At 42.5% G+C, this 27,999-nt stretch overlaps 2 protein-coding genes across 3 annotated transcripts in view; both read right to left on the bottom strand.

The window, feature by feature from the left end:
• The window catches only part of MRPS6 (mitochondrial ribosomal protein S6), a 74,318-nt gene extending 46,338 nt beyond the window's left edge, over positions 1-27,980 (bottom strand). Inside the window, exon 1 of the mRNA XM_038388726.2 lies at positions 27,858-27,980. Within this exon, the coding sequence (XP_038244654.1) occupies positions 27,858-27,902 (45 nt within the window). The 5' untranslated portion in view covers positions 27,903-27,980. The remainder of the gene's footprint in view (positions 1-27,857) is intronic.
• SLC5A3 (solute carrier family 5 member 3) lies at positions 701-27,987 on the bottom strand. Of its 2 annotated transcripts, XM_043507880.1 has the most exons (3): positions 27,858-27,904; positions 27,342-27,430; positions 701-3,368 (listed from the first exon to the last, which is right to left on the bottom strand). In XM_043507880.1, the coding sequence occupies exon 3, from the start codon at positions 3,053-3,055 to the stop codon at positions 914-916; it is 2,142 nt and encodes a 713-aa protein (XP_043363815.1). In that variant the 5' UTR covers positions 3,056-3,368; positions 27,342-27,430; positions 27,858-27,904; the 3' UTR covers positions 701-913. The 2 variants fall into 2 exon arrangements, with proteins under 2 accessions (XP_043363815.1, XP_038244643.1); XM_038388715.2 differs by lacking the exon at positions 27,342-27,430 and having other exon boundaries at positions 707-3,368; positions 27,858-27,987.
• Positions 27,988-27,999: the final 12 nt, after the last annotated feature.

Consider the following 27,999-nt stretch of genomic DNA (forward strand, 5'->3'; position numbering starts at 1 on the left):
CTATTCATGTACACAGCAAAAATGTTACAGAAATTTGGAATGGGGTGGGAGTGAATTTGTTTCAGTCCACATTTACTAGAAAATTCAGGTAGAGTATCCATCCCTTCCCCTCCCTCCCCCCGCCCTCAGTAGGGTCATAAACTAAAGTTCACAAAAAGTTAAACAGAGTATCATTTCAGACTTACTCACATCCATCTCTCAAAAATATATATCAATCTTTCACCATACCAGTGTTTAATTTGGATAGGAGGAAAAAAAAAAAAAAGTTAAAATCTGTGACTAAGTATGTTTGGTTCCTAATCTTATGGAGAAAAGTAAAAGGTGGCTGCAGAGTGACAGCATGTTCCAAAATAATACATGAGGCGATAAATGCATTCAGAATGCTGTCTTTTTGTTGAGTATAAATGAATGTGGAATTTAAGCACCACACATTTTTTATACGCAATTTTAAAAAAGTGAAAAACTGCAAGCAAAATTAAGCAGCAACATGTTGGTCAAGTTACCAGGAGTATGATACAGAGGATAATCTTTATATTTAGACTGACAGCCTTGATAATGCCAATTATACACTTAATTTTATTTTCACTTTAATATTGGACTGAGAACCTTAATGTTCTTCCTTAAAAACAGCCACCTCCTCTTTCTTTGGTGTGTACACACACACACACACACACACACACACACACACACACACCCCTCCCTTGCGGTACTGCACTAAAAACCACATTCTTCCTTATTTAAACAGAGCTAATATAATACACATCTCAAATGGTCTTTAAATTGGCTGACAAGTTGATTTTACAATATAGCGTAAACAATGCCTGAGATGCAAGTTATGTATATTTTTTAAAAAATTCTCCAGAGACTTGTATCAGCTTCTGTATGTTTAGCCATACCCTTAAAGCTTCACCACTCACAAAGAGAAATAGACAAACATGAATATTCCAAGTGAACAGACACAGAACAGTCCAATATTTAGTAACAGTTTAACTTTCGGAGTCTCTTCCAACATTTGTAAACAGAGAGTCTCTTCCTCCGTATCTTGGATGGCTCTTTCATTCATGTTTCTACTTCTAAAGCCACAGAACCAATCTATGAATTTCCAATGTTTCTCTCTATCATCAGTCTCTTCCTCACACTTTTTCTCACCCATGAGAGCCACCTGTCCATTTGAATAACAATCAACTGGTGTCTCAACTTCAGAGTGACTTACAGAAATCACTGGATTGCTGTCTTCTCTGCAAGTAACTAGAAGATTTATATCCTCAGGCTTAATATTTTTAATATTTTCTTCAGATTTACCATTTGGCAAGATATGATTGGCATTTTCATTACATTTCAAGATGGTTTTTTCTTGTACCTTGTATGGATCCTCTTTTGAAGCATTTTCTTTTACAGACCTGATTTTTAGAGACCAGAAAGTGGTTGTTCGAATCTGTTCCTTTGTTGGTGGCGGTGTAAAGAGGCTTACTGTAATAGTCACAATTCCAGTGATCCAAAACAGAGCAGTAGCAATATACATATAATGGATATTTTTGATGAAGCCTGGCCTAGTATCAGGCTGGTTACACTCAGGGACACGATAAATAAATGCCAATATCAACCTTATAGACCCAAGAACAAACCCAACCATTCCACCATAGAATGCCCCTTGTTCGTTGCAACGCTTCCAAAAAATACCCAATAGAAACAGTGCAGCCACTGGTGGAGTCAAATAATCTGCTACCTCTTGTATATAGAGATACATCTGGCCTCCTTGCATTTCCACGATTATTGGAACCCAGGCAATACTTATAATTACCATGAAAGCGACAAACACTCTTCCTACAATCATTAGTTCTCTAGATGGAGCACTCTTGCGTATGAGTTTGTAGACATCAAGTGTAAATATAGTGCTGGCACTGTTAAATATCGAGTCCAAGTCACTCATTAGTGCAGCAATCATTACAGCCATCATAAGTCCCCGCAGACCAACTGGTACAAGTTTCATCACCAAACGTGGATAGGCAATGTTAGAGCATCCAGCTCTGCTTCCACAGACTTGCATGCAGTGTTCGGGACTGATACAGGCAATGTCATCTGCGAACAGTATACGTGAAATCATCCCTGGGATAACTATAATAAACATAGGCAACAGCTTTAAAAACCCTGCCATTAGTGTGGATCCTTTGGCATGAGCAATATTTTTTGCAGCTAAAACCCTCTGAACTATGACTTGGTCAGCACACCAGTACCATACAGAAGCCGGGGTCTGCCCAAACAGAAATCCAGGCCAGGGAATATCTTCATCTGTTGGCTCACGCAACATTTTAAGAGCATCAGGCTTTGGATAGACATGACAAAAGTTGGTATTGGAAAGATTGTAGGTTAACAAGATTGATGTAATATTTGGTGTTGCCAACATATACCTTCTTTTAACTTCTTCAAACCCACCAACCTCCGTCATACTTATGATCATGAGTGTGAGGGCACCAATAATCATAAGCAGAGCTTGAAGAGTGTCCGTGTAGATGACAGCCACAAGACCTCCAGTCACAGTCAACAAAGCAGTCATTCCAATAAGCAGGATAACTGACAAATAAAGGTTCCAACCTAGAGATTCTTGAATAAAGAGTGCACCTGAATACAAGTCAACAGAAAGTTTGGTGAAGATATAAAGAATCAAAGACAACGCCGCAAAATATATTTGAATTCTATGTCCTCCAAAACGTTTGGACAAATATTCAGGCATGGTATATACTCCTGACCGTACGTAGACTGGGATGAAGACCCATCCTAAAAGCTGTAAAAGCATTAAGGCGTTGAACTCCCATGCACCTACTGCAAATCCACTTGCTGCTCCAGATCCTGCGAGCCCAATGAAGTGTTCACTCCCAATATTGCTCACAAATAAGGATGCACCAATAGCTACCCATGTCATAGAACGGCCTGCCAAGAAGTAGCCACTTACGGTGCTTCGATTGTATTTCCACATGGCAAAAAAGCCTATGCACAGTACAAGCACAAAGTACAGTGTCACAATGGCAATGTCTGCTGTTTCCAAAGAAGCCCTCATTTTTATAAACAAAATGACTTCTGACTGACGATGTCCAATTTTCACCCCCCAAGAAGTCTTTAGAGTAATATGTGAACCAGTTTACATTTATCAATACTGCAGATTGAATTCTTTGTCCCTTGATTTGCTGTCTTGATGGTGGTGGTTGTAGTGCACTTTGAGAAGACAGATTTATTTTCTCCGCTTCTTAAATGGAAATTTGAGAACTTAGCACGCACTTTTAATCGACTTTCCACAAGATCAGCATTAACTCTGTTGATGTAGGAGAAATTCTTAGCTGCAGCTAAGTCTAGTGAGGCCTACTGTACCAACCCTGCAAGGCAGCAAAGACAAAAGACAAAGGTTGAATTAGAGAAGGATTTCACTCACTTTATGAGAAAGATTTGAAGTCTATCAAAACAAGTGGTTGATTACAAGGCTTTTCCTCTTTTAAATTGTATTTGTGCAAGATAGAACACAGAATTCATTACTCAAACTGAGTAGTGCCCTTTATAATTAAGCTGAAAATCTGGACATGGTACACGTGCATCAATGGATACAGCAAACAAGAGCATAAAGATTAAATGGCTTTAAAAAAAAAAGTAAAATATCCTCAACACAACAAAAAGCATTCTCATTAGGGATTTCCATTCCCCCCCCCCCCAAGCCTCACAGGATTAAAGCTTATTTTAAAAGACATTAAAATAAGCCCTTCCACATTTGCATAGAAAGACATTTTACATTACAAAAAAGTTTACTTGGATAGTCCTTTGTTGAATTTCCCCAAGATTCCACCCTAAACAGCCCAGGTTCTCTCTTGCTAGATCCTGAAGTGATGTCACAATTCTGTGTTTAAGACACCACCCTGTTGCCATGACTAAATATAGGAATGAAGTCATAACACTGCCACATATATCGAATAATGGTAAGTTTATGACTAACTGTAAAACTGAGGTTATTCTACAAGTTTTAGAACTTTATGTGATATGCACTGCACCCCACAGAGCTGTTTTTAAGTGGGAAAGGTATCAGGAAATTTCAGTGGGGGGGGGGGGGAAGAGGGGAGGGCAGAGTTTTGTTTACACTAATAGGGCAAGCAAAACAAGACCTAAACACATCTTGATGGCGAGTGAGTGAGTGAGTGTAATATGGTAACTTTTGAAGATCATGTCCAATGAATTCTAAAATTTCAGGTAACACTCTAGGTATCAATGGAAAGAACCCTACTGATTTTTGTGATAATCAGAAAACCGGAAAAAAATCTGTTTTCTACACAGTGCCCATTTGGGGCTGCAAGCAAAGAGCATTATGAGATCAGAGGTAACTCAGCCAGTCATTGCTCAATATCACCAGTTCGTCTGCATACATCAATCCTATTGGACAAAGTGAGTCAGCAAATGAAGCTGCAGATCAGGACTCCGGTGTTTTGACAGAGTTCAGAGGATCAGGACTTGAACAGCAGGGGCTGCTTCAGATCAGAAACTAGAGCAGCAGAGTAGGAATGAGGCCCTCCAAACTTTACCTGGCTCAAATAGGATCACTTACCTTTGCCTAGTCAAAATTGTTTTAGTTCATCTAAACCAAGGGAGAGATGACCAGGGAAGACAGCATGGTTAGGATTACTGGAGAGAGTCCTATCAGAGATAGGGACCAAGTTCCTGCCCTGCCCTCCACCTGCCAGTTCAGCTTACAAACACATTGAAGTGTGACCCCTCTAGTTGTTTTTGTGATTCAGTGCACACTACTACTTGTAATTTTGTATTTTAATTGGAATGAGTTGACTTCAGTTTGTGTGGGAGGGCCTGGGGGAGGAAATCTTGTTTACACTAATAGTTTTGGTATTTAAAAAACCCAACAGAAAAATCACCTCAAAATATGCCAATTTTATTTTCAGAGTTTGCTATTTTTGACGGTTTCCATCAGCCAGAGAAGTTCCCATTTACTTTCCTCCCCACCCACCCCCCCCTTTTTAAAAATAAATTAAATTTAAAAAAAAAAGTGTTGGTTTTGGTAGTTCCAAATTAAAAAGGTTTTTGTACATCAATTCTCCTTCTGTTCCACAGAGCTTGACAAAAGCACCTCACCACTTCTACCATCAGCATTGATTTACATAATTCATTTTTGTCCAGCACCACTTTTTAATTATTTAACATTAAATTAACATTGTGGTTTTATAAAGACACAGGAAGCCATAGGAATACAGCTAAAAATAAAAGCTATTTTCAAGTCAAAACTGTTTCCATAGTTTTTAGTGATTAATCTGCAACTGTTTTCTTTTACTAGTGTTCACTTTATTTAGGAGAGGGAGAAATGAAGATTCTTGATTTAGGTTTTTGGTGAAAAGGAAGCTCCATGCGAGGGTGTGGCTGACACTTGTAGACGTCACACCCTGATTACAGATGCTTTAAAATAAACAGATGTTGGACAACTAATATACAGAGATAGACGGCTGAGATATAGTTCCATGGGATTGTCCTAAACTCATCATTGCTTTCTAGGAGCTAGTAGACCTGTGACATACTTTGACCCTTTGAACTCTGACGATTCTTTCTGCCATTGAAGGGGATACATTAATGAGAATCAACTCTACAGTTAAGATAAGGATGTGTTTTGTGCCTAAGGCAGGGATCCAGCCTATGTTTATTGTTAAACTTGGAAAGATTAGCTTAACCTGTAAATGTCAATTTCACTACACACATGCAAACCAACTAAGTATTGCCATCACTAATAACTGAATTCTACCAATAAGCAAAGTCAGGGAATGCTGCTTGAGAAGTTAGAGTTTGATTTAAGGATGTTTACTTTGTATATTTTGACAAGTAATGTTCACAATTTGTGTTTTAGCAGCTATAAAACTAATTCTGAATCTCAACACCTATGGTCATTAAATAATTATGTCGAAACCTGCCCCTACATTTTCTGCATATTTATTGTGTGAATAGCAAGTCCTTCCTCCCTATTAAAGTTAAAGCATTTACTGAGCGCAGAATGAGTTTTCTGAGAATTTACAAGTGAGTTGACTATTCTGAGTTAAAATTAAACTAAGGGTATGTCTACACTACAAAATTAGGTCGATACTATAGAAATCTATTTTTAGAAATTGATTTTATACAGTCCATTGTTTATGTCCACACTAAGCGCATTAGGTCAGACTGCATCCTCACTACCATGGCTAGCATCAACTTACGGAGCGGTGCACTGTGGGTAGCTATCCCACAGTTCCCACCGCCCGTTGGAATTCTGGGTTAAGCTGCCTGATGAGGCAAAAATATCATGATGGGTGGTTTTGGGTACACGTCAGTCGCCCCTCCCTCCATGAAAGCAACAGCAGACAATCATTTCGCACTTTTCCCCCTGTGCGGATGCCACACTGCTTTCAGCAGATGGTGCAGTAGGACTGCTAATCATCATCATCATCATCATCATCCTCCTCCACCACTTCCGCTGCTACTGTCTCAATAGCAAAATTTCTCCATGTTGTCTGTCATGGGCTCCCAGGTACGCGTGTTCTTTCTCAGGAAATGTAGGCGGTGCTAACCATCATTATCCACCACTTCTGCTGCAACTCTGCTCTCCTGAAATCCACTTTGCAGGTCCTCTCATCGTTCTCTATAAATACCTATTCTCGTGGCAGCTGTCGTCAGCCACCGCTTCTGCTACAACTCTGGAGCCTGCTCAGATCACCGCAGCAGTTATGAGCATTGTAAACATCTCATGCATTATCCTATAGCATGTGCAGGACCAGAACCCGCAAAAGCAGGCGAGGAGGTGACAGCAGCGCAACGACAAGAGTGAGGAGGACATGGACACCGACTTCTCTCAGAGTACAGGCCCTGGCAATTTGGACATCCTGGTGGCAATGGGGCAGGCTCATGCCGTGGAACACTGATTCTGGGCCCAGGAAACAAGCACAGAGTAGTGGGACCGCATAGTGTTGCGTGTCTGGGATGATTCCCAGTGGCTGCGAAACTTTCAAATGCGTAAGGGCACTTTCATGGAACTTTGTGACTTACTTTCCCCTGCCCTGAAGTGCAAGAATACTAAGATGAGAGCAGCCCTCACAGTTCACAAGCGAGTGGCAATAGCCCTCTGGAAGCTTGCAACATCAAACAGCTACACCAGTCAGTCAGGAATCAATTTGGAGTGAGCAAATCTACTGTGGGGGCTGCTGTGATCCAAGTAGCCAACGCAATCACTGAGCTGCTGCTATCAAGGGTAGTGACTCTGGGAAATGTGCAGGTCACAGTGGATGACTTTGCTGCAATGGGGTTCCCTAACTGTGGTGGGGCAATAGACGGAACCCATATCCCTATCTTGGGACTGGACCACCACGGCAGCCAGTACATAAACCAAAAGGGGTACGTTTCAATAGTGCTGCAAGCACTGGTGGATCACCAGGGACGTTTCACCAACATCAATGTGGGATGGCCGGGAAAGGTACATGACACGTGCATCTTCAGGAACTCTGGTCTGTTTCAAAAGCTGCAGCAAGGGATTTACTTCCCAGACCAGAAAATAACTGTTGGGGATGTTGAAATGCCTATAGTTATCCTTGGGGACTCAGCCTACCCCTTAATGCCATGGCTCATGAAGCCATACACAGGCATCCTGGACAGTAATAAGGAGCTGTTTAACTACAGGCTGAGCAAGTGCAGAATGGTAGTAGAATGTGCATTTGGACATTTAAAAGCACGCTGGCGCAGTTTACTGACTTGGTTAGACCTCGGCGAAACCAATATTCCCATTGTTATTGCTGCTTGCTCCACAATATCTGTGAAAGTAAGGGGGAAGATATTGATGGAGGGGTGGGAGGTGGAGGGAAATTGCCTGGCTGCTGATTATATGCGGCCAGACACCAGGGCAATTAGAAGAGCACAGCAGGGCGTGCTGCACATCAGAGAAGCTTTGAAAACCAGTTTCATGACTGGCCAGGGTACGGTGTGACAGTTCTGTTTGTTTCTCCTTGATGAAAACCCGCCCCCGTGGTTCACTCCACTTCCTTTTAAGCCAACCACTCTCCCCCTTCGGTCACCATTTGCAGAGGCAATAAAGTCATTGTTGTTTCAAAATCATACATTCTTTATTAATTCATCACACAAATAGGGGGATAACTGCCAAGGTAGCCCGGGAGGGGTGGGAGAGGATGGAAGCACCAGGTGGGTGGTGCATGAGGGGAGGAGGGAAGGACAAGACCACACTGCACTTCAAAAAACACAAAAACAAAAAAAACCACACACACACACACACAGAATACCAGTCTTCTGTTGCTTGGGCAGTCCTCTGGGGTGGAGTGGTTGGGTGCCCAGAGCCTGCCCCCCCATCCCCCCACATTCTTGGGAGTCTGGGTGAGGAGGCTATGGAACTTGGGGAGGAGGGTGGGCGGTTGCACACAGGCTGCAGCAGTGGTCTGTGCTCCTGCTGCCCTTCCTGCAGCTCCACCAGATGCCGGAGCACATCAGTTTGACCCCCCAGTAGCAACAGCATTGCATCCTGCCTCCTCTCATCACGCTGCCGCCACCTCTCCTCTTGCTCCCACAACCTCTCTTCTTGCTAGTCCCCCTGTTCTTGCTAGTCCCTCCTGTTCATTTTCTGCTTTCCTGGACTCTGCCATTGTTTGCCTCCATGCATTCTGCTGATCTCTTTCAGTGCAGAAGGAATGCATGAGCTCAGAGAACATTTCATCGTGAGTGCATTTTTTTCACCTTCTTATTTGCACTAGCCTCTGGGACGGAGATAATAGGGGAAGCGTTGAAACATTTGCAGCTGCAGGAGGAGAAAAAGGGAGAATAGTATTTTAAAAAAAAAAAAAAAAGACATTTTAAGAGAACAATGGGTAGACTCTTTCACAATGAACCAAGCTGTTAACATTACATAGTACATGTGCTTTTGGTACAAGGTCACATTTTGCCTCTTATATTGAGCACCTGCCGATTTGGTGAGATAGATCACACACACACAGGGCTGGGCAACAGAATTCGGCTTGCAAGCAGCTATGGTAAGCCACAGTCTTTCGGCTTCTTCAGCCTTCATAACATGTGGGAATGGTTTCAAAACAGCAGCGCCCTCCTTTCCCATACCAAGCACCTGTTGGGTTGGCCATTTAAAAGGAGGGGATGCGGTTTTCAGGTTAACGTGCAGCACAAACCCAACTAAACCTCCCACCACCCAATTCTCTGGGATGATCGCTTCACCCCTCCTCCCACCACGACTAATATCAGGAAAGATGCCTGCCAGCCAAAGGCTAACAGCTCAGCATGAAGGCCTCCCCACTGCATGGCTAAGAGTGGGGATGATTTTTTTTTTTTTTACAGCCACAGGCAAACAGCCCAGCAGGAACAGCCACCTCTGAATGTCCCCTTAATAATGTCCCTGGAGAATTTCCACTCCATCCTCAAACACATTACCAGACTTTTCCCATAGTTGTACTGGCCACAAATGCATCCCAAGTCTTCAGGGCAAATCAATCATTAAAACACACTTGCTTTTAAACCCTGTATTATATTTACAAAAAGGTACACTCACCAGAGGTGCCTTCTCTGGCTTCATGGTCCAGGAGCTCATCTTGAGAGGGTATTGGCTCCAGGGTGATAAACAGTTCCCGGCCATCGGGGAGAACGGTTTCTCCGCTTGCCTGTTGTGCGCTATCCTCATCTTCCTCGTCCCCAAAATCCTCATCCCTGTTGCATGAGACTGCCCTCTTGCAGGTGTCCATGGACAGGGGTTGCGTAGTGGTAGGGGCACCCCTAGAATTGCATGCAGCTCATCAGAGAAGCTGCATGTCTGGGGCTCTGACCTGGAGCGGCCGTTTGCCTCTTTGGTAGGCTTGTCTGAGCTCCTTAATTTTCACTGGCACTGCTGCAGGTCCCTGTTATAGCTTCTGTCCATCATGACCTGGGAGATTCTCTCAAATATTTTGGCATTTCGTCTTTTGGAACAGAGTTCCGATACCACAGATTCGTCTCACCATACAGCGATCAGATCCAGTATCTCCATTCGGTCCATGCTGGAGCTCCTTTGTGATTCTGGGACTGCATGGTCATCTCTGCTGATGAGCTCGACACGCTTGCCAAACAGGAAATGAAATTCAAAAAAGTTCCTGGTGCTTTTCCTGTGTATCTGGCTAGTGCATCCGAGTTGAAAGTGCTGTCCAGAGCAGTCACAATGGAGCACTCTGGGATAGCTCCTGGAGGCCAATACCACTGAATTGCGGCCACACTACCCCATATTCAACCCAGCGATGTCTATTTCAGTGCTAATCCCCTTGTCAGGGAGGGGTACAGAAACAGATTTTAAGAGCCCTTTAAGTCGACAAAAATGGCTTTGTTGTGTGGACAAGTGCAGGGTTAAATCGATCTAACCCTGCTAAATTCGACCTAACTCATAGTGTAGACCAGGGTTAAGAAATTTAGTACTCAAATCTGTTTTGTCCCAAATGATTTTACCACCACAAGAAATTTGAGTTTTACCTAGGATTAAAAATTCACTGTGATCTTCAAATTCAGCGTATGTACAAGAAGTTAGGTTGCAATTAAATTAAAAATGTATTAATTACTGTTTTAGCCAGTTATTATAAAATAGAAAGGGCCACGTATACAGCTCAGGTTACTCTTAAGTACAGCCATCTGATTTAGTTACCTTTGATACCAATCACCACCTTCCCTCTCTAGTTAATTTGGATGTTTCAATTCTATGGGCTGAAGAGAGTCAATGACACAAAAAGAGCTGTACATGTCAAGAGTTCTAACTGACAGATTTGGCCTTCAACTATCATTGCATTAACCCACTGTCATTAGACACACAAAGATTATAGTTGCATTCTGTGGAAATTATGGGCCAGATTCTCTAGTATGCCCTGAATGTTTTGTGCTGCTCCAGTGACAGAGAATCCCTGTAAACATCATTTAAATGGCCAGTGTACTCCAGATGCTTTATACTGTGCTGAAATGATAAAGCTGACAAAGCATACCAACAAATCTGGCCTTAAAACAAAAAATGGTTTAAAGATTGATATTACATATCTACAACTCAAAACTATCACAGGGTAGCATTCATGTGTGAAGTTAATTTAAAAACAAAACAGATTCCCAGAGAAAACTATGTTAAGATAGAGCTACGGATGAGAGTATGGAGGAGTACCTTAAATGGTTAAAAAGATGTTAACTCTTTTGCTGTTTTAACAAACTATTACAGGTAACCATGCTGCTTATTCACTGTGAGAAAGTGCACTTCTCACTAAGGCAGATGTGTTAAAAAAAAAAAAGTTCCACTTCAGTCAACAATTTTTGCATGAATTGGCCATTTTATAAGCAGAATGTTGCACAAAAAATAAAGCATTTCAGAACCAAGGAAGATATGCAGTTTTTACAAATAAGAATATTTATATTCTCATAAAGTTATATCCAAGAATGAGGAGAGACTAGGGAAATGATACAAAACAGACTGATTACAGTTGAGTGCTCAATTTATCAAGATCATGAGTCTCAGATCACAGATCTGTTTTTAAATTACACTCATTCCCAAAAGGCACTGCAGATTAACTCATCTATTCCATGGTTTAATTTATTTGTAAACAAGACAGTACACTGTGAATGGCTAGCCAACTACAAAAGCAGTTTCTCCTCCCTTGGTGTTCACACCTCAACTGCTAGAAGAGGGCCTCATCCTCCCTGATTGAGCTAACCTAGTTATCCCTAGCCTGATTCTAGCTTGCCTGCCTCTGGAAATTTCCACTACATGCATCTGACAAAGTGGGTATTCACCCACAAAAGAATATGCTCCAATACATCCATTAGTCTATAAGGTGCCACAGGACTCTTTGCCACTTTTACAGATCCAGACTAACATGGCTACCCCTCTGATACAAGACAGTACACTGTAAATGTTTCCAAACTGCATGAAGCTTCTGGGTATGAAAGTAATACACTACTTAGCTGCAAGTGCTTCTTTCATTATATTTTTAAAAAGTCAAATGCAATTACAATATAACAATACCAAGATTCCATATATTATTTTAAGAGGAAAAAAGCATACAAAAGCAATCACTCCCAGATACATTGGGTTAAGAAATTATGCAAGGAATCAACTATAAAAAGGTGAGACAAGAATAGAGTAAAATTTTAGTTCCTTGTTCTCCTATCTTATTGAAAAAAGTTTTAGACTTAAACTGGTGACAGACACTAACTGATCGATAGCAGTAATCAGATACAGTAGTGAAATCGCATAATGACAGGTTTCAGAGTAGCAGCCGTGTTAGTCTGTATTCGCAAAAAGAAAAGGAGTACCCGTGGCACCTTAGAGACTAACAAATTTATTAGAGCATAAGCTTTCGTGAGCTACATCCGATGAAGTGAGCTGTAGCTCACGAAAGCTTATGCTCTAATAAATTTGTTAGTCTCCAAGGTGCCACGGGTACTCCTTTTCTTTTAGTAGTGAAATCGGATGTGCTGCAATAGTATACAAAAAGGCAGCTAGTGTGCATTCCATAGCAAACAGTCCAATCATGATTATAATCCTTATAAAGAGTATTTGCCCTTTAATAAGTTGTTATATATGTCACAATTGAGACACTGTCACTGGACAGGTAGTATTTATTTTGGTTATAATGTTATCTATAGAAGGGCCAAACCAGGCTTTAAAAGCTACTTTTCAAAATCACCACTTTTGCAACTTTCAGACCTGGTTTGTGGTGTTTAGCCTGGTAAAGCTTTGAGGGAAATTTGCTGGGCAAAGATCAGAGAAACAAAAGGAAGGAGACTCATTTCAGTAAGCAAAAGGGAAGAATTCCCAGGGTTATGCTGGAATTAAGTTCAATAAGGAGCCGGTATAAGAAGTTACTCTGAACTGCCGTAATGAAGTATGTCTACACAGCAAAGAAAAACCTGCAGCTGTTTCATTGCAGTGTAGACTTCTGGGCTCGGACTGGAGCCCAGGCTGTGGGACCTGGAAGTCTACAGAGCAGTGAAACAGCCCTGCAGCCCAAGCCACATGAGCCCAAGTTGGCTGGTATGAGTCAGCTGCAGGTTTTTCTCTGCTGTGTAGAGAGTGATAATGCAACAAATCTGTATTGACTACTGAAACTTTTCCACCTTCCTGATTAAAGAAGGACTCAAACAGCTGCATGGGGAGACTATCAAGTCATGAGAATAGCATGTTTGGAGCTCTCAAAACCAGCAGCATGTCAAAATTGATGCCAAGAACAGTGAATTTCAGCCCTAGCTACTTTCCGATTGGGCCATATCACAAGTACAAGAAACTTTTTCCTTTTTAATCATAACAGTTTGAGATTTCTGTGCAAATATTAGTACGTCTCTCGCACAAAAAAAAAGGCAGTTTATTAGGTAAAGGCAAATTCTCAAAAAAGATACAAGATGCAGTAGAATAGATTCAGGGTAGGATTTATAGGGCACACAGAGGCAGAAATATTATAAGAACATACACTTAACCTGTTATTAGAATGGGAAAATAGCTCATACATCTAAGACCTGTTTCTCTCAGATGTTCATGTAGGTGATCCAGCCACCATTTAACACTTTAAAGTCTAGAATGTTACAGTTTATGGCACAATTTATGTAGGATTCGTATAAGATTCTGATGATGTGTTGGCACATTAAATGCAGCTAGCAGCTGACACCAAGATTACATCTAAATTCTTATTACAGAAACAAAAACAAACAGCTATTTTGAAGTTTCAAACGGGTCCCTCAAAAAAAGGGGAACAAAGTAAGATCATATAGAAATTCAAGCCTTATTCATAGTTCTTTAAAAGTGCTTGGTCACAGCTGAAATTCAGAACTGTTAGGTCACTTTTAAAAAGAAGCTTTCCCAGCATGATTTTCTGATAGATGGCCCTTTAAATAATGGGGGGGGAAGGAGGGGAAGAGAGAAGAAGAGACCCACAGCTGCAGCCTTAAATGCTGCTTCCCCAATCTCCTTTCCTCCCAGCTGGTAAGTATTCCTGCTATGTTTTCCTTGTCTCTTATCACCAATGATATAGTCTATCCTGGCAATTCTCATTAAGAGGAAGAGACTATGTCCAAAATATTCTGTTTTTATTTTTATTTTATTTCAGGTGCAGATCCATCACATATTAGTAAAACTATGCATTCACTAGCAAGTTAGTGGGCACATCTGTGCACAGCCTTGTGGGGTTAAAAAGTATTTGTCTGGAAATGACATTTAACCTTTGCCCACCCCTTAGGTTCTTCACAAAGATATCCCTTAACTACCTCCTATAAATCTGCAACCCCAAAGAAATGGATCATTAATAAATACCTACATGGCTGAAAATCTTTCCGAAGTATTAATGCTCCCAGTTCCAGGAAAAGGAGCTGCCAAACCTAGTGGTTAGAATCTGAGTACATATTAGCAGTTAATCCACCTTTTGTCTATTGAAGTGATCCAGATAACTTTCCTATTATACTAGAACTTTCCTATGCTATTCAAGTTATGCAGCAAGGTTCTTCCGATGCTGCAGTAAAATTCTCCCCCCCCACCCCACCCCCATCAGAGTATTTTTGAATGAACCTAGACAAGTGAAACACCTCTATGGATCTCTCTACTTTTCTGATAACCTACACACAACTGTCTTTATTGGGTAATATAATGCACTTTGTCTAGATCCAGTGCAGCATAGCAATTTTAAGTATACATTGTTGTAGACAAACTTATGAGTTCTGTCTATGCAACAGAAGCAATGTAGTAACTGGAGCTATATGGCCCAGTGAAACTGAAGGATGAAGTGACTCAAAGCATTGTTGTTGGGCCTAACATGGGTCTCCCTTAACATTTAATAAAAAAAAATTTAAAAAATGCAGATGATAAAGACTTTTTCCTACCCATCAGGTCTGCCAATATCAGCACGGTCATAAAAGGATCAAGCTGTGTGTCCCCGTCCCCATCCCTCCCCCCCCCCCGGCTCATTCATCAGCTCTGTTGATACATAAATAAGAATAGAATCTGCTCATTCTCTCATAACTGTGTTGGCTCTGTAATGTAGGAGTAAAAAGAAGATATGATATAAGTAGTACAAGAAGCAGAACTGTTGAGTAAGAGTGCTTTAATGGTAATTTTTCTGATCATAACTAAATTTTAAACCCCCAAATTGCAATTATATTTTACCGTAGCAGCATGTAACCTGAATGGTCTGCTATATTGATATGTGTGCCCAATTAACATTAGGAGTTAAACAAGCATACTCAGAGGATAAAAGGCATCTAAGAATAAAGGGTAGTAGGGACAAAAACGTGATAGCTATAGGCTATGGGGGAGAGTGGAACACCCTGTAAATATACCACAAGTGTCAGGCTTTAGGAGGTTTGAGGAAAAAGAGAGGCCACAGCCAGGGACTTGGCACTCTTCTGAGCACAGCCCTGCGCTGACCCCATGGATATTTTATGGTATGCAACCATGGTTGGCACAAGACAACTATGAAGAACTAAGACAAGAGCAGAGCATCTCCTGCTGGATCTGTGCTACAGGCAAGAGCCAAGAAAGTGCAGAAGAGTAACCCTGTTATTTAACTGCCTCCACTTTCCTTCCCCATGAGTCCCCAGGATTGAGATGCTATATCTTCACCACTCTCCATGTTCCCAAAACCCCTCACATCTGAGGAAACAGGTTTGGGCCTCCATCTGTTCATTAAAACAAGAACAAAAAACTTATACAAGTTACATATAAACATGGGACCCTAGATGTACTATAGTAATATGTCAGTTACCAAATAACATGAATATTCTGTTCACGTTTTAATAAAAATAAAAGATTAAGTTTTTATACTTTGTTGCCTGAAGTTAAAGTACCCAAACAAGAGTGACTTACTTTTCATAGATACTGAGCATCCTTTGCATCCCCTGAAGTCACCAGGAGCTGCAAGTGCTCAGAACCTCTGAAAATTAAACCACTTTTTTGGCAACCAAATTTGGAAAAATTTTGCCTAGGGTCATTAGCAGGCATAACGGTCCAAAGTGGACACTAACCAGATAGAATCTTATGGCAGTTGAGCAGACTGGTAAAAAAGGCAATTGTGTAGGCTAATTACTGGCCGCTATGTATCCATATTATTAGTTATCCCTCCACAGCTTCAAAAGCCAGGGCCTACATAGGTTCAAGTACTAAGAAAAAGCAAGCTTTCACAGCAGTGCTGGAGAAAACTAGAAGGAAATATGGGCAGAGTGAGGTGCCTGATCTGTGAGATCATACAAGACCCAGAGAAGAGCCTCCAAAAGTAGTATAAACAGAGGGTTGACAAGGAAAGGGAGCAAGATATTTTAACACATTTTCAGGTCAACATGGTAAAACTCAGGGAGCTGTGACTGGCTGAAACCACCCTGCCCACTAAGCCAATAAAGACACCAACTGACATCCTTGTTGGCAGTTGTAACAGAGAAGCAGTGAATGAGCTGCTCCCTGACTCCTAGAGGTTGCCTCTCCACATCAAGGTTGAGCCACGCTGGCAGGCAGATTGAAGCAGCTTGCACAGCTTGCAACACATGTATAGACAAATTTTTAAAAAATGTAACAGGGGGAGGGGAGTTAAGGGGAAAAAAATAAAACCACACACACGGGAAGTATAGCAACAGGTGCTACCCAAATTACTTATTTACTAGATAGAATCCCTGAACTACATAGTCTTAGTGCATGCAAGACAGAGCCCATGCTCATATTAGAGAGCCCGTGGATGAAGACAGACATTATTACACCAGTCACACTACTGTGATTATTTAAACTGATTGTTTTCTTAGGAGAAATACTTAATGCGCACTGCATTCCAAAGGACTTCTGTTGATGAATCAGAGCAATAGCTAGAGTTATGAATAGAGCAGATGTGTTATATGAATTTCTCCTTAGAGCTCTACCAGTACCAGCAAGTTCAATTCTGGGGCTTCTCTTGTACAAGGGACTGATTGGATGTTAGAAAAAGTCTACATAATGGGAATTAGTATGAAGTCAAACTTTCATTTGTAACCCAAGCCAAAATTTGAAGCCACGACTCCAGCAGTGAAAGGCCAGCGTATTGACTAAGTGTTCCAACTAGTATTCCCTTTTTTTGATTACAGGAAAACCTGAGTCCAACACTTCTATTTTAAATCCATTTTCCATGCCTTTAGAACTCCATCACTACTCTAGGTTATAGTACTCTCACCCTTGGAGCACATTTATTTTTGTGATAAGACTACAGGGCAAGAGCTTCAAAAATTATGCCAAAAGATAATCCCCTAAATCCATACTTAGATGCCTAAATACGTGGGGCAGATTTCAAAAGAGCTTGGCTGGGGAGTGGGAGAAAGATGTTTGTTTTTGAACAAACAATACTGGTTCTCAAAGACTCAAACATTAAGGTCAGAAGGGACTATTATGATCATCTAGTCTGACCTCCTGCACAATGTAGGCCACAGAATCTCACCAACCCACTCCTGCAATAAACCTCTCAGCTATGTCTGAGCTACTGAAGTCCTCAAATCATGGTTTAAAAAACTTCAAGGTGCAGAGAATCCTCCAGCAAGTGACCTGTGCCTCATGCTACAGAGGGAGGTGAAAAACCCCCCAGGGCTTCTTCCAATCTGCCCTGGAGGAAAATTCCTTCCTGACCCCAAATATGGCGATCAGCTGAACCCTGAGCATGTGGGCAAGATTCACCAACCAGATACCCAGATATCTGTAGTAACTCAGATCCCACCCCATCCAACATCCCATCACAGGCCATTGGACCTATTTACCATAATAGTTAAAGATAAATTGTCAAAATCATGTTATCCCATCATACCATCTCCATAAACTTACAGAGTTTAATCTTGAAGCCAGATAGATCTTTTGCCTCCACTACTTCCCTTGGAAGGCTATTCCAGAACTTCACTCCTCTGATGGTTAGAAACCTTCGTCTAATTTCAAGTCTAAACTTGCCAATGGCCAGTTTATATCCATTTGTTCTTGTATCCACATTGGTACTGAGCTTAAATAATTCTTCTCCCTCTCCGGTATTTATCCCCCCGATATATTTATAGAGAGCAATCATATCTCCCCTCAACCTTCTTTTGGTTAGGCTAAACAAGCCAAGCTCCTCAAGTCTCCTTTCATAAGGTTTTCCATTCCTCGGATCATCCTAGTAGCCCTTCTCTATACCTGTTCGTTTGAATTCATCCTTCTTAAACATGGGAGACCGGAACTGCACACAATATTCCAGATGAGATCTCACCATTGCCTTGTATAACGGTACTAACACCTCCTTATCTCTACTGGAAATACCTTGCCTGATGCATCCCAAGACCGCCTTAGCTTTTTTCACAGCCATATCACATTGGCAGCTCATAGTCATCCTGTGGTCAACCAATACTCCAAGGTCCTTCTCCGTTACTTCTAATTGATGCGTCCCCAGCTTATAACCAAAATTCTTGTTATTAATCCCTAAATGCATGACCTTACACTTCACTATTCAATTTCATCCTATTACTATTACTCCAGTTAACAAGGTCATCCAGATCCTCCTGTATGATATCCCGATCCTTCTCTAAATTGGCAATACCTCCCAGCTTTGTATCATCTGCAAACTTTATTAGCATACTCCCACCCTCATTTCTCTGGGTTCACAATCAGGGATGCAATAATTTCCGAACAGTAAGTTCAAATCATGTGAGTAATCAGAAATGAAGGGGCAGGAATCATCTCAATGTTGTACCCTTTCTGCAGGTTTGAGCTGTGCTCATCTTATCAAGCTCTCTCAAGCAGCAGCTTATGAAACGGACCACAAAATATTGCACTGAAAAATGTAAGGTCCTTTTAAAGTGACAATTCAGTAATGTTGTAGATTTCATCAACTTTTATGTAGGGATATTAAGCAGGTATCTACATCATGGTCTGAGTACATAATAACTTGAAATAGTTTTAGAGTTCAACTCCACAACAGTGAGAAACCATGGAAGCTCAAGAGTCAAAGCTATTCATGTAAACTCTGCCCCATAAAGATGCCATCATCCAACCGTTCCTTCTTTCAACAAAGGGTATCGAAGAGGAGCATGAAACATTGGTTTTCCAATTTGCCTCATACATGTCACCAGCATTAAGTGGGCTGCTGTCACATCACAAGTTCTTTTCACACATCCTCTAATTTCATGCAGATTTATAGAGAACACGAGTTACCATTGTGCCTAATGTAGTTTTTAAATGGCCCTAAAGTGTGCTGGAGACATTTTCCTGTGTACTCTGGGCCCCCCCTCTTGTAACCCTTCAAATCTGGCAGGCCAGGCCATAAGACAGAGATGGGCAAACTATGGCCCGCAGGACCGTTCTGCCTGGCCCTAGCTCCTGGCCCGAGAGGCTAGCCCTTGGCCCCTCCCCTGCTGTTCCTCCTCCCCCTCAGCTCACTGCACTGTTGGCGCAATGCTCTGGGCAGCAGGGCCGTGAACTCTTGCCGAGCAGAGCAGCTGCAGAGCCCAGCCTGACCTGCTGCTCTGTGCTGCGTGGTGCGTGACTGGCTCCAGCCAGGCGGAATGGCTGCCTGTCCTGGTGCAGCTGTGCTGCCCACCACTGGTGCTCCAGGCGGCACAATAAGGGGGCAGGGAGCAGGGTTGGACAGAGGACAGGGGAGTTTGGGGGTGGGGAGAGTGGTCAGGGGCCGGGGGCAGGAGTCCTGAGGGCCCCCCCATCAGGGGGCGAGAAGCAGGGGGGCTGGGCCAGGCCACACCTGGCTGTTTGTGGAGGCAGAGCCTCCCCTAACCGGCCCTCCATACAAATTTCTGAAACCTTATGCAGCCCTCAGACCAAAAAGTTTGCCCAGCCCTGCCATAGGAGGTTGCAGGGGGGAGAGGGGGAGTTTGTGGTTTGAGGAGAGTTCTGATGCTTCTGGCCTTCTATGGTTCACAGAGACCAAGTCCCTTTCGTACAAATCCCTGTAGATCCTCAGGATCCAGGCTCTTCTTCCTGATGAGTGGAGCCATACTCTTGACAACTTCCTAATCTCCAAAGGACTGGATCTCTTACTTTTGTTTGCAGGAAGGAAGAAATGCAGGTGGATGAGACTTGGGGCCAGAGAGAAAAACTCCCCCCACCCAAAGCCCTTTGGAAAAGGAGGAGGGCGAGTGACAAGGAGCAATTAACTCTTTCGCTACTCCCCAAGCACCATGCAGTGGGGGGCAGAGGGGGGAAGAAGTGATGGCAGGAGGACCCCAGAGCGTGAAGGATCCCTTCTCTTACACTTACCTTCCTCCTCAAGCCCATTCAGGAGCTCCTAGTGAACGAAGACCCCTTCCCTTAACTACTTATGAGCTCCAGCCAGCCTGTGGTCTTTCCTTTTTCAGGTCAATGGGGCAAGGACTGCAGGCCCTGATGAGCATGAAAAGTCTCTTTGGCCTTGAGAGAAGGCAGCAAGAGTATACCTAAAGAACCTAGGCTTGAGTGGGGATAACGGGCTTTACAGAAAACAGATCCTGTGAAGTTAAAAAAAAAATCAAGTTGACGAGATTACAAAACTGGTTACTAAAAGTAATAGTGGTTACATAATATACTTAGACTACTGTAAACCATTTCACTTGGTACTGCACATGTTGATTAAAAATAAAATTAACATAGCACACAATAGTGGATTTAAATCTGGCTAATGGATAGGTCTCAAAAAATGTGACCATAAATGGGAAATAGTCATCAGGTAGGTCTGTTTCCAATGGAGTCCTGAAGGAATCTGTTCTTGACCCTACACTACTTAACGTTTTTTATTAATGGCCTGGAAGAAAATGTCATCACTGAATCTTTGCAGATGGTGGAGTGGTAAATAATGAGGACAGGTCAAAGGTCACTAAATTCAGAGCAATCTGGATCACCTGGTAAACTAGGCACACGCAAACAGTGTAAACATCAATTTAAGAACAAAGAACGTAGGCCACACTTACAGGATGGAGGACTTTATCCTATGAAGCTGTGACTAGGAAAGAGATTAGGGGGTGGTGACGGAGGATAATCAGCTCAACATGAACTCCTAGTGTGATGCTATGGCCAAAAGAGCTACAGCAATCCTGGGCTACATGAACAGGAGAAAAGAGGTTATTTTACCATTGTATTTGGAACCGGTGCAACTGCTGCTGGAGTACTGTGTCCAGTTCTGGTGCCCACAGTTGATAAGTTGATATGTTGATAAGTCAGAGACATCTTGAGCCAGAAGAGCCAAGAGAATGATTAAAAGATTTAAAAATCTGACTTACAGTGTGATCAACCCAAGGAGTTCAATCTGTTTAGCTAAACAGAGAACGTTAAGGGGCGACTTGATCACAGCATCACCAAGTATCTACATGGGGAACAAATATTTAATTGTAGGCTCTTCGGTCTAGCAGAGAAAGATATAACTCAATCCAATGGCTGGAAGTTGATGCTAGTTGAATTCAGACCGGAAATAAAGCGTAAATTTTTTTAACCATGATAGTTAGCCATTGGAACACTGTACCAAGAGTCAATGATGGAGACTCCACTGTGAGTATTTTAAAATTAGGAATGGATATTTTTCCAAAAAGATGTGATCTAGGAATTATGTGGGGGAAGTTCTATGGCCTGTGTTATACAGAAGGTGAGAGACTACATCATAATTACCTTCTAGCCTTAGAATCTATGGATCCCATACACACCTGTAAAATGATCGTCTAGTAATCTAACCTCCCATATGACATGGCCATAGAATTTCCCCAAGATAATTTCACTGCTTCTCTTTTACAGAGACATGCAATCTGGATTTTAAAATAGTCAGTGATGGAGTATTCACCATTACCCTTGGTAAATTTTTCTAATGGTCAACTATCCTCACAGTTAAAAATGTATGCTTTATTTCCAGTCTGAATTGGTCTAGTTTCAACTTCCAGCTATTGGATCATGTTCTCTGCTAGACTGATGAGCAAATTTTACAAGTGGACAAACTGAAGTACAAAGATTAAATTACTTGCCCAGTCACGAGATAAGTGAGCTGAGATTAGAACTCGGGTTTCCTGAATCACACAGTCTTCTGTATTACTTCACATCCCAAATTCAGGGGCTCCCATCACACTTCTTCATTTACACAATCCTCTGCCCCCATCTACTGTTCTCCTCAACCCATGAGGCCTCTGTCTGTGCCTGCTCACATCCAGAATTGCTGTATAGACCATGAGCCACATAGATTGCCATCTCCTTTCTCCCCACTCTAGCATCCATCCTAACTGAGTTAGGCACAAGGATCTACCTGCAATAAGGCCCAAATGCAGAATTAAGGCCTATCTAGACCTCACAGAAGTCAGTGGGAATCATGAGTGCAAGAGTCTACCCACAGGGATTTCCTTACAAGATCAGGAATTTTCACAACATTTCAAACATGAGGTACTGTACCTCAGTGAAGGGTTAACAAGCATTAACTCATGTCCTACTGTATATAGTACGTTAGTGTCTGAAACTTGAAGAAAATTTATTTAACCAAAACATCAAAGGCACTTGTCCTTAGTTAGGATTAAGCTGATAGTAAATTTACTAATTGTTAAATCCTGACTACTTAAATTAGATACACTGGCTATTCAAACTGAAGAAAGCTAAATATTTTCTGAAACAATAAAATCCTCTTCACCCCCCCAATGCATAACCCCACACTTTGATAATTCAACTTTTAAAAAAGAAAATGGATTATTTTTATATGGCCTGAGAAACATCAGATATTTCAGTCCAGAAGGTAGTACTCTTAGAAAGTTTATTTACATACAAGGCTCACCCAAAAAAAAAAAAAAAAGTGCTTCCACAAGAATAGTTATAGCAGGAGACAGAACTCTCACGACAAGCTGGACCCAGACTATGGACTCATGCCTACAAAAGAAGAATGACTACACCTCTCACAGTGTTAGGCACTAAATACACAATACACTTCTTTGACTTAACTTTTTCACAGTAAACTCTTCATGTAGTCTATGAGCCTAGTGAGAGACAGGGAGGGGAAGAGGACTCTACCTGTAAGTTACTCCAGAAGGGAAGGGCAGAAAGAATTTTGTCTGATCTTACTAAACTGTGAGGTGCTGATATAACCACTATGGTCACAAACATTTCTAGATGGAAATATAAATGCAAGCTATGGTAACCAGTAGGAAAGAAAAAGTAGGATTTTTTTTAAAAAAAAAAAAAAAGTCTGCTTATTAACCTTTTCCTTTTTTTCTTCCCAGGAAGAAATATCAAAAGCTCAGTTGTATAGAGATCAAGTTGTCAGGCAGCACTTTTATCCATAGCCTGGGCTTCCCTAATATAGCTGAACATTCTTCACAGCAGGCAGAGAATTTATTGAAACATGGCAACCTGCTTGGATGGCAAACAATACATGTTGTAAAAAGTGAGCATGCGAACATACTAAAGTCAAACGGAGAAGCAAGAGAAGCCTTAGAGCAGTGGTTATCAACTAGGGGCGCCGCTTGTTCAGGGAAAGCCCCTGGCAGACTGGGCCAGTTTGTTTACCTGCCACGTCCGCAGGTTCAGCCGATTGCAGCTCCCACAGGCCTTGGTTCGCTGCTCTAGGCCAATGACTGCTGCGGGAAGTGGTGCGGGCCGAGGGATGTACTGGCCGCCCTTCCCACAACCCCCATTGGCCTGGAGCAATGAACCGCAGCCAGTGGGAGACGCATTTGGCCGAACCTGCGGACACAGCAGGTAAACAAACCAGCCCGGCCTGCCAGGGGCTTTCCCTGAACAAGTGGGACCCCTAGGTTGAGAACCACTGCTTTACAGGATCACAAGATATTAGTGAAATAATTTGCTGAAACAGGAGAACTGTATATGAAAAAAAAAGTTAATTGATATTGCATGATCCATGCAATTGGTTACGAAACTGAATCCATCCCAAAACCCCTGAATATTTTTTCCTCTTGAAGGGAACTAAAAATATTTAGCATGAAAGTAGACAGCTGAATCAGAAAAAAAAAAAAACCTGTAGGATTTATTGGAGAGGTATGCCAATTCACAAATCAAGTTGCAGCAATGGCAATGCCACACAAGGGATCAGAGTATAGGTCCTACCTCTGTCCCATGCTGCCAGCATTTCCTGGAAGAATGTCTCATATTGCCCCCTTCAGGTCAATCTGAGGAACTGCATTAGAGCACAACAAAACCATTTCCAAGCCCTCACTGACTAGAACAGGGGTGGCCAATACACAGCTCCTTGTATAGGCACTGACTCCAGGGCTGGAGCTACAGGTGCCAACTTTCCAATGTGCCAGGGGGTGCTCACTGCTCAACCCCTGGCTCTGCCACAGGCCCTGCCCTCACTCCACCCCTTCCCAAGCCTGTCATGTCCTCACTCCTCCCCACCCCATCCCAAACCTCCTGCATGCCACAAAACAGCTGATCAGGAGGTGTGGGGAGGGAGAGGTGCTGATCCGTAGGGCTGCCAGTGGGTGGAAGTGCTGGGAGCCGGGGGGGGGAGGGTGGTAGGGAGGGGGAGCTGATGGGGGGCTGCTGATGTGTTACTGTGGCTCTTTGGCAACGTACATTGGTAAATTCTGGCTCCTTCTCAGGCTCAGGATGGCCACCCCGGACACAACTGGGAAAATACGCAGGAGGTTTCCTGAAGAGTTCCCCTTTCCCCATATATTCCCTTGGAACTGACTTGAAATGTCACTACGCTCTCCTCCTGAAGTCCTGCCTCTGCTACAATGCTTATAGTGCTAGCAGGGGGTGGGGGGGATAGAAAGAGTTAGCACTTGATCTATTTACAATAAAAAAATTTAAGTATTGTATAAGTTTTACTATGCATTACTACCTTCACCTTTCATGTCACTTGTAAACTTGGGACTGTAAACTCTTCAAGGCAGAAAGTACATCTCCATACATTTGTGCTGCAACTCCTGGGAGCACTCTATCCTTATTGTGGCCTCTCATTCAGGTAGAGGAAGATTTTCAAAGGCAGACGTGGCAGTTAAGCACCATATTCCCATTCAAACCCAGTGTGTCTTTCAAAGATCTCTTCCATAGATATTAAATAATTTGGACAAAATTAGTACCCCAGCTGGACACAGTGACAGAACCAAAGTCTCACATGCTATTTCTTGGATTGCAACTGCAAAGACGTCTCAAATATAGAAACAATATTTCAACTTTTTCTAGAAAATTATCACTGGGGTTCTTTGTTTGATCAGGAAATACTAAATAGTGTCAAATTCAAATCTAGTTTATTTGGGACCCTGTTGTGTGTATTAAATCATTCAAGTCATAAATATTGACTAATGCAATTAATTACAGGATTTCAGACTATTAACCCAAACTGAATTTCTTTCTTTGGTGTGTTTACATAACAGTCTTAGTAATAGTTTTTTTAAACTTAAGAATCTTTAGAGTACAAAGTTTTTAAACCAACATGCTGTGCAGGGAAAGATCTTATGGCTCATTAAAACAATCCACTTCTTGAGATTCAGCACCACCACTTTAGGGAAGCTCCAATCTGCACAGAATTGCTCTTTAAAGGGTTTTAACTGCACAGAAAACCAAACTGCAGCAAGATATTTGTAGACAGCAAGTTAGTTAACCAATTAAAACAAAACTTAAGAATAACTCTAAAATCTAGAGTTCCGATACAAGGAGTAGGTTAAAAGAAAAGGAGTACTTGTGGCACCTTAGAGACTAACAAATTTATTAGAGCATAAGCTTTCGTGAGCTCACGAAAGCTTATGCTCTAATAAATTTGTTAGTCTCTAAGGTGCCACAAGTACTCCTTTTCTTTTTGCGAATACAGACTAACACGGCTGCTACTCTGAAAGGAGTAGGTTAGAAAAACTTAAGTTTCTATACCTAGCTTAATTTCACCAGAACTACTATAACAGTTAACCCAATCGTTTTGGTTTGCAGAAATGCCTTAAAAAAAAAAAACGAACATTTGTTAAGAAAGTACATACTGGAGAGTCAAACTTTAAAAGAGTATTTTAGTTGTTACCATAATGTATAAATGCAAATAGGAGGCATTTGTGACCATAAGCACATCTCTGCTTCACCATGTTCTAACCCCAGGAATGCTTGTGAGGCTCTTCAAAGCCACAGTACTCCTAGTTGTGCTTGCACTATAATTTGTTTGTACGTCACTATGTTGTTGGATTTGTGATACCTTCTCTCCCAATTCAAATGCAGAAAATTTGTAATGTATAATGTAACCTCCACACCTCATTTTTTTTAAATAAATCTAACAGAGGCTATATGTAAAACAAATGGAAATATACTAATGTTATGCACAAGAAAATAACATGCTCAAATAACAGAAAGGATGGAATTAAACCAAGAGCAGAAAATTAAATATTTCAGCACTATTACAAATATATAAAAAGATAGTTAAAGACGAAAGTCAGCAAGAACACATTAACAGCATGTAATTTGTAGGATTAAGATTTAAAAAGGTACCTACACTAATAGAAAAGCTGCTGCATTTAGACACTAGCATTGTTCAAGGACCCAATGCAGTAAGCTTTACAGTGGTGAATAAAGTTGGGTTGTGTACGTAACTTAGCATGAAGGACAGGGAAGAGGAATACAAAATATTCACCTTACACTGAATGCATCCAATGAAGTGAGCTGTAGCTCACGAAAGCGTATGCTCAAATAAATTTGTTAGTCTCTAAGATGCCACAAGTACTCCTTTTCTTTTTGCAAATACAGACTAACATGGCGGCTACTCTGAAACCTTACACTAAGTGTGTTTCAAAGTCCTGCCTACATTAGGGAAATTAAGAGAAATAATAAAAAAACATACATAGCCAACAATGGTTTGGCTCCCAGTGCAGACCTATGAGCAACTTTTTTGTTTTGGTTTTTTTATAAATCATCTAAGGTGGTTCCTAGGCACTCAAAACCATAGCAGTCTTGACACTAGTTTCAGAGTGGTAGCCGTGTTAATCTGTATCAGCAAAAGCAACAAGGTACCCTTGTGGCACCTTAAAGACTAACAAATTTATTTGGGCATAAGCTTTCGTGGGCTAGAACCCACACTAGTGACACTCTGAGAGCTCTATCATCATCAAAGGAACTCAATTGGCATTAACAGTGGAAACCATCTGAAAGATTTCCCTAGCATGGACAGGGTCACAAGGTCACAACATTGGCGCTCTCTCCCCGGCGAAAAAGGTAATGCTGTAACTTACAAGAGTGAAATCATGATTTCACTCTTCCTTGTCGGCCTTTGTGAGGAGAGAGAGAGCACCTAGCAGCCATTGCTATAACTCTCCTAGCATCTACTACTGATTAATTTGTGTCAGGGCTCAGCCCTGGCATCTCTAGGCTTGACGCATGGGTAATGAAAATAAAATAAATTGCTTGGACTCTACACCTCTTTCATTACAGATTAAGCACTGACCTGCTATAAGCCACCAGAGGTGTGGAGAGGAGGCACACAGGGAAACCAGTGCTGAGCCCAGGGTTGCCAACCCTCCAGGACGGTCCTAGCTGAGCCCCGGGCAAGCGCAGGAAAGGGCACGCGAGGGGCGGGGGGGTTGAGAGTTATTTCAAGGGGCCAGTTGGGCACCCCACATTTCCCCAGCTGAGCGGCCCAAGCCCGGGGCCTTCAGGCTCCGGCACAACCGTTTGTCCCCTTTTTTTCTCCCGCGCAGCCCCAGGCAGGCGAGACGGCGAGCCCGCCTCCATGACACGCACGTGCGCGGTCAGCCCGCGGGGCAGCGGCAACTGCCCGGCCGCGGGGAGGCGGGAGGCCGAAGGGACGAGCCAGGGCGCACAGGTGGGGGCCGGGGGGGGGGGGAGACACCGAGCGCTAGGGCGCCGCCGGGCGCGGAGGGGGCCGGGCACACGCGGGCGCAGCACCGGGCTGGCGGGGGAGCCGCACGGGGCAGGGGCCCTCACTCACTCACTCACTCACCCTCTGCATGGCTTTCAGGATCAAAGCCAGCTCATAGCGGGGCATCCTGCGGCGGCGCGATGGGGGCAGACCGTGGGGGGCGGGGGCGGGGGCGCGGCGAGGCTAGGGCTGCTCGGGCGCGGCGCGGCGCGGCGCTGCTGGC

Source organism: Dermochelys coriacea, chromosome 1, assembly GCF_009764565.3.
Source record: "Dermochelys coriacea isolate rDerCor1 chromosome 1, rDerCor1.pri.v4, whole genome shotgun sequence".
Classification (NCBI taxonomy): domain Eukaryota; kingdom Metazoa; phylum Chordata; order Testudines; family Dermochelyidae; genus Dermochelys; species Dermochelys coriacea.

Coding starts and splice junctions, on each gene's coding strand:
- SLC5A3 (XM_043507880.1), bottom strand. CDS start 3,055: ATGAGGGCTTCTTTGGAAACAGCAGACATTGCCATTGTGACACTGTAC.